We start from the raw sequence: 7872 nt of genomic DNA, 5'->3' as shown, positions 1-7872 counted from the left end.
TGCAGGCGCACACAGCAGCGCGTTTGGGGCACGAGAAATGCGCTCCGCTGGTGTGTCCAGGGCAGCCTCCTCCTCCTCCGCCTCCTTTCCTGTTCACCTCTCACCCTTCAGCCCCAGAGGCTGCTCGCTGATAACAAGCACAGAAGCACCGCAGCTTTGGCCACGAGGTGGTAGCAAACGCCACGTTTCTCGACGCCGCGACGCAAGTCCCCCAATGTTCACCCGTGGATGGGGCGAATCGGAGGGTTCCAGCATTTAGAATCAACGTCACGCGTGGGGCTGTTTGCCTGCTCATACATTTTTCGATTTAAAGATTTCGTGACTGCAGGGATTCATCTTCTTGGTTCTTTCGGTAAAGTCACGTAGAAGGGAAGTAATACAATAATAAAAATAAAACATAATAATTATTATTTTATTACTTCCCTTCTACGTGACTTTACCGAAAGAACCAAGAAGATGCTCATACATTAACACGATGATGATGGTGGTGGTCATGAGCCACTTCGTTAAGCTGTCATTTGTGATGTCCAGGTCGCTTCTGAGAAAATAACTATAGAGCTCAGTGGGCCTTACCTGTTGAAATACATAGTTTAGTTTCCTTCTACTTATTTATTTTAGTTATTTGCCAATAATTGTCACTCCTATCGTGTTTTTGTACTGTTTGTTGTTGTAACTTTTTAACTCGCCTCTACTGGACATCTGTGTGAAAGAGCTTCATAGCTCATCGGATTTCTCCAGGATAAAGATGCCGATTCCGATCCATGATGGCTCAGGCTAGGGAAACAAATGTGGTGAAGGAAATGAGTGCAGTGATTTATGTTTCATTGATTTACCTTGAGTCGAATACATGTATTAGTTTTACACAGGTCAATCAATAAATGTAGGATGACTTAATGATTGGGTTTACAATATGGTCCACGTCCTTAGGCCCTTTCCTCCTATTACCCCAACTTGGGTATGAAATCTAAATGTCGTTATATATCTCCAAGTTTATATCTGTAGTACAGTAAAACCTTGGATTGCGAGTAACTTGGTCTACGAGTGTTTTGCAAGACGTCTCCCACCTGAGGACGACTGCTTGTGTGGCAATCGAAACGTCGTGATCTATTATTTTTAAATCCTTTATATTAAGTTCGCTTGCTTGCTTGCGTGCTTGCTTACGACCGTGCAAACCTTTCGGTCGTTTTTTAACCCATTTCCCGTGATCCAATCGAGCTGACATTTTGCACACAGACTCGTTGTGCGAGACAATTAATGTTCGTGAAAAAAAATTCCAAAATTTTACACTGTTTAGGGAAAACAAATTAAATATTTAATTACCAATTGTTTAATACTGCAGACAATCATCTGACCCATAGGTGGCAGCCATCTCAAGCCAGAGGACGAGAGGACTCTAGCCGCCACGCATATAAAGGATTTAGAGTGAAAAACTTTGTTTTTACGGGTTATACTTATTTCTCCCTACGTGACTTTACCGAAAGAACCACAGAGTATATATGTAGAGTTAATTTACTTTTTCTTCAATGTGCTGTGAATAGTTTTGTACGACGTTCCTTTATCATTGCCTCGTTGTGCCACCCATTAGTATCATCAGACAATGCGACTAACTGTATCGACGTCGTGTTGTTGCCTCTCCCCGTGAAGACCGACATTTCAGAGGGCTCCCTAAAAAGTAGGCTCGGGTCACATGGCCATACCTGAGCTGCTGTGCTGGGTAATCCCGGGCCACGGCAAAGATCAGCACGGAGTACAAACACGAATCCTTGAACCAGGTCAGAATGTGCTGCAAGCTACTCGCAGTAATTCACTTTTACCGATCGGCTGTTTAGCGCATTCCGAGCGGTGCTTTTCTCTCGCCGGACAGATTTAGTTTCACGTCTTCAGGCGGTGATGGATAAAACGAGTGAACTATTTTCACAAATTCTGCGACGCTAAAAGGCTGCCCCAGCTTGTTATGACTCATGGTGGCATAAAGAGAATACATCTCGAAGCTTTAATTTCATAAACCTTTACTTCTTGCATCTCCATATCTTGAAATATATTTACGTATGCATACCAGGGCAAAAATCGAAATATACCTTCGTGAAAATGCGTTGAAGGATGTGAAGCACGAATGATGCTGGTGAACAATTATTTCCCGTCATGTCACGTGGAGATTGCCTGGTGACTGAAAACCAATGACCCCGCACAGCGAGCGACACGGATCGCGGGTTGACCTGGCCGATGGCCTGCCAGGGTGCATCACGATATTTTACCACGCCGATTCACACTGCTGGCCAGTCCACATGACAACCTCTTGCAATTTAAGGGTGTCACATGGTAAACCCTTGCAATCCAAAACACGCCTCGCGATTTCTCAATCGTGTTCCAAAAATACAAGTTGGTGATAAATCTTGTAAAATGGAATGACATTTTAATCTGCCCTAGATTTATCATCCATGACATCTCTGTCAAGTTTCATTACACAGAGTAGATCACCGAAACGACAACATGGAATCGAGATGCTTTGTTAATTCATGATGCAGGACATTGTGAAGTGTTGACAATTTTATTATTTCGACAAACGTAATAATCAGCGACTTAGTGCTGCAGGAGACTAGTTGGCCAATGTGTATGATGTTAACTCCGAGCACTGCACCTCTGCAATGTGTTAGTGTGAAATGCACGGCTTGAGATGTTTGTATTTTCATTATTTTTAATACATTGCTGATTTTTTTAAATAATTGTTTCCCTCTCGTGTTGTTCATTTGTCTGCACTAAGATGAAGTTGTACTTTACTGTGCAGCCCAAGTTTGCCTCCCAAGACAGACTCGTCTCAGTGGACTCTCACGGGGTCATAAACAACGGTCATGCATTTGCTGCGCAGTCCATACGGATGCATGTACACACAAACATACGCAGCGGATCCCACACTTTGGCGAGAATACACAATTTAGCTTCAGGGCAGAGCATTTCCAATTGAGTCATCCAATGAGCTGAAACACACAATTGTGCCACGTGGAGGTGACCGAATCACTCGAAATGCCTCCATCATCATCACATTTCAGAAGCTCAGCAACATTTTGCCGTGGATCGTGCTCGGATTGGGTGACCACCGATCATCGGCCGGGCAGCGTGGGTCTCTACACGGCGATGTTACCAGCAGAGGGCACTGCAGGAGGTTCCGGCTGTTCAAGACTTTAACGCAACCATCACATTAAGCTCCATGCTTGCACCAACCCATTCTGACCATCATGGTGAAGAATTGTCATTACAACCCCCACCACTTGTATGAGGTGGGGGGGGGGGGGCTAGTTAAATATTAACATAATTGGTTCGATAAATTGTAATGTCACTTCATTTAATGGACCTGCCCAATCCCTCATATACCAATTATAACAAATTAACATAACTTAAAAAGGCTGATCATGCATTCTTATTTGGATTTAATTTGGATCAGCATTCATTAGATAACACATATCATCATGTGATGTAATTATGATATCTGTGTACAAACACTCTTGAGTCGGTATAGAGTTCAAAATCTCTGCGAAAACATCTTAATGCTGGGCTGTCAAAGGAAATTCTGAAAGTTTCAGCTTGAAATTCTTCTTAAACAGTAAATATAAAAACAATTACACGTGACATATTTTCAAGAGCAGCAGATGGGATGAGAATCATTTGAGACGTGTCACCTTGGGTGAACTACAATTCCCGTTGTTTCGCGAGCAAATGAATCATCCAAAGAGATATACGAGAGCAAACGTGATCTGTACAAGTTTATAAACCAGCGAGGAGACGTAAAATGCAATGAGCTGCAAGACAGCATCGAAGCCAAAGAGCAATTGTTGAAATAACTAGTAAATTCAGGAAAAGGTATTCTAAATTGATCATTCATTGGTATGAACACAAATGTTATAGGCAGAATAAAATAGTTTACTGATAAGCAGTTGATATAGAAATAGAAAAACACAGTTGGAAGCTAAGGAGTACACAAATATTTTAAAATTATAAACACAAGTCTTACAGCTAATTGGATATGTGTGCTACCCTCAAATTGTCTTTAAAATAATGTTAGTTTACATAAAAGGGCACCATGGGCTTGTGGGTCACTTTGCCGATTGAGACACACCATAAACATTGTGAATGACCACAGAAAGTGTCAGTAAGCTACTGGGAAACACGCTGGAAAAACAATGACGCATAACCTCTTTAGAATGTCAGTGTTTGTGAGAATTAAACGAACTTAAAAGTAAAACTACCACATTAAATTCGAATTTAACTTCTGACAAATATTCTTAATTAAAATCAAGTGCCCGTCACAGGATAAAACAAAAATACCCAAAGCGCGACTGTGATGGCACGAGACGAGAAGAGAATCGAAGCGCTGTTTTATTTCGCATGACATGTTTAAGTCGGTCTAATTCTATCCCACTGCGCGTAACAATTCATAGCCCATTGGCAATCCATTTCTGGATGAAGACCTCCCCCCCCCACACTGTGTTGTCCGTGGAGGTTGTTTTGACCATACTTCACCGCAATGGTCAGTGCACACTGGTGAATGGGGGAGCCAATACTGATGCAATTTATCAACGTCCACCGATGTTTGCCCAAGTCAGGAATAAAACTCAAATTCGGTGGGTTAATAACGGCCGTGCATTAACCAATGTGGCAACAATTCTAAAGTGTGGCTCTTGTGTTAACAAATAAAAATTGTTGAAGAAAAATAGAACAAACAGTTAGAAATGTTCTCTCAACATTTTAGGAATATTTAATCTACTTTGTAACCGCAGATGAAATATCTAAGAAGTTCAAGCAGACTTTGAAGGTAGGATAAAAAAACGTGGTATGTTATGCTCGGCAGTTATTTATAGTATGTATGCATGAATCTCACAAAGTATTCGGAAATAGCACCCTTTAAAGTTGTTGTTGTCATGATTTATGTAGAGCCCAGGTTTAAACAGGCATAATGTAAAGTAAATATACAATATCCACACGTAAATGTGTCTGAATCGAAACGTTACTAACACACTAATGCAATAATACAATGTATGCAACGATATAACTTGTTTAAAAAAACACACAAATATGTAGGACACAATAAGAGCTACAAATTTTTAACTTTGAACGACTTTGTTCATTAACAAATTGAAGTACTGTGGCGATAGAAAACATGACACACCGGGTCAATATTATCACAATCGTTGATGTCAATTGTCACAAACTACACGTTCGCTTTGAGCAACCTGGTATGTGTGTCTAATCGATTAAAACAGCTGAAAAGCAGATTTGATGAACAATGATTTGGTTTACAGAGCCCACCACTTTGGGAGTTCTCGTGACCTATGCTCACTGCAAACAGATTTGAAGTTCACATCAAGCTTGCTCATGGGGACAGCAGTGATCAGATCTGTCCAGACACGAGCAACTACATGTTTACACTCGGAAATGGAGCACCCAGCATTGCCAGCGACGACTTGAACTAAAACTGTCCCGGTGTACCGTGAGGTTGAGTGTATCGCAAGTAGCAGTACCACAGCACTGACAGTTGCTTCAATAAGCACAGTGGGAACTCCTGATGCTCATCACAGCTCATTTAAAGATTTTAATTGTCAAATGATAACCTTACAGCCAGCGGTCTCTGTAATAGAATGAAATAAAAGCATAGTGCATATTTAAATGCTTCAGTGGACTAGCCTTTCCATGAAACTGTGATCTTTTCAACGCAACGTTTGTCTTTCCAAATTTGAATGGTGAGCTATCACTTGGAAGAAGATGGAATAATTTATAATTTTAAAAAAACATCTGCGCCGATTCACCATTTGCAAGCCTCCTCTTAAACATGTTACGAAATAAAATAAAAATCGAGGATAACTACTGAATTGGACAATCCAGAGAGATGGCAGAGTTTACTGAAAAATGCCCATTTTGAAAAGACACGGGACTGCCCCCGCAAATCTCACCACAAATCTATGCACCCCACAGTTCCTTTAATTGGGGCAACAATTGTGATCCCCTGATCGTAGAGTGCACCGTTCTTCTCAAGGGGCATTTCTGTCGTACTGCTCCAATTCCATCCGTATCCATCCACCGTCGAGATTAATGCAATAATAGCAAGCTAAATGAGTTAATGGTTTCAACTAAATAAAATCCTACTACATGTACAACATGAAATTATCTTCAAGGTGTGCCCATACATAGATCTGTACTGGAGCACTGGTAAATTGTCGTGTGTCTCCCATAACAACAACAATAATAATATTAAGGGCTAAGGCATGAATAAAGACACTCACTGTTACGTATATGTATTTAAATAGCGGTTGGCCGAAAGTGCAATGAGAATTATGGACTGGGAGGGTAAAGTGGCAGAATGAAAGCTACCACAGGAACTGCTTTTGAAATGCATTTCTGGTTTGTCTTTATGCCAGTGTAGAATCACACCCGGTGTATATACACGCTGCAAGTCCGACGCACGCAGATGTGGGTGTGTGCGTGTGCGTGCATGTTTGTGCGTGCGCCTATGCGCACGTGTGTGTGTTGGTGTGTGCGTGCGTGTGCGTGCGCGTGCACGCACGCCGGATCGCCGCCCTCCACTAATCTTCCATGAGTTCTTCGGGGCAGGGTCCGGACTTGAGCATCACGTCGCCCAGGCTGATCTCTCCATTCCTCCCCTTCCCTCTCTCGGCTTCGAAGACAATCTGCACACACGAGCCGGGCACACGGGCAGAGACGCGGGTTATTGTGGTCGGTGGCCGCGCACAGCACCCTTGTCAATCCACTTGCGGCACGAAGACCTCCCCAGGCCACGCGGGTCGCAGCTGTGACTTGACCATACTTCCACTTGCTGCTCAGCGTTGATTGGTGAAGCTGGACAGCATAGACTGTGGGAGCACATTAGAGTGCAACAAATGCTTTTGTCACAAAGATACACATCCAGTCATGCATGTGGAAATTGATAATTACACTGTACCTAATTCTGGCATTTGCAACGGTTAAGTTAAAAGGAAGTCGCGTTCTCAAATAACACACACACACATTGACCTGCCACCTGTGCTCCATTGAATTTCGGTGTGTAATCGCACCCACATGGGAATCAACAGCACACCTGAAATTCCGAACATTCTGCTGGCAATCAAACTAGTCCGTGAAGCACAATGTAGGGGGTGCACTGCACAATGGCCCAAGCAGAGATAAATACAGCCCCAATCCTCGTTTCAAATTCTCTGCCAAAACCAAGGTTCAAGTTAAGCCCTATCCCGCTGTGGCACACACATCCCGCACAGTGTTTCTCAGATGTCGCAAATCGTTGTGTACCGCCATGCCACCTTCTCTCTGTCGCCCCCCGGACTGAGAAAGTAATCCCCATCTCCATATCCTTTACATTAGAATTGTGACCTTGTCAGTATTTCATGGAGCTTTCAACCCGGTCTCGTTCCAGTGAGACTGCCGTGTAATTGGATAGCTTAATAACGCGGTGAACGAGAATTGATGAACCCAAGGAAGACGCGTTACGTAAAATACAAAACCAAAGTCGGAGTTAAAACTAATGTATTTAAAAATAATAGTAATAAGAACCATTAACAAAATTGAAACAGCGAAAATGAGATTGCACAACGCAAGTGAAGAAAGCAACTAAATAGACCTGGCAGTGCCAAGCAGCAGGCGCGGGAAACGACCCCAGAGTTTAAAACAAGACACAAACACGTGCGTTAAAACCACCCAGCAGCAGCTTTCCGTGAACACGACATCAACAATGCAAGCAGTTACACCATTGGAACCTCATTTGCCAGTAAAAAAATATGATAATTGTTTTTTTACCCTTCTATCTGGCAACAAAACTGACACCTATTTTTTTTTTACAAGGGTAAAAAAACAATTATCATATTTTTTTTA

The 7872-nt window shown here is 42.4% G+C and overlaps 1 protein-coding gene across 1 annotated transcript in view; it reads right to left on the bottom strand.

Annotated features, from left to right (window-relative positions):
* Positions 1 to 3745: 3745 nt before the first annotated feature.
* Positions 3746 to 7872, bottom strand: part of NPNT (nephronectin) — a 49543-nt gene continuing 45416 nt past the window's right edge. Inside the window, exon 12 of the mRNA XM_061564083.1 lies at positions 3746 to 6677. Within this exon, the coding sequence (XP_061420067.1) occupies positions 6573 to 6677 (105 nt within the window). The 3' untranslated portion in view covers positions 3746 to 6572. The remainder of the gene's footprint in view (positions 6678 to 7872) is intronic.

The sequence above is a fragment of the Lethenteron reissneri genome, chromosome 32 (genome assembly GCF_015708825.2).
Source record: "Lethenteron reissneri isolate LAM-NWPU_2019-01 chromosome 32, ASM1570882v1, whole genome shotgun sequence".
Classification (NCBI taxonomy): domain Eukaryota; kingdom Metazoa; phylum Chordata; class Hyperoartia; order Petromyzontiformes; family Petromyzontidae; genus Lethenteron; species Lethenteron reissneri.
Note: the sequence above shows the minus strand (reverse complement) of the source record. Positions and strands in the feature narration are given on the sequence as shown.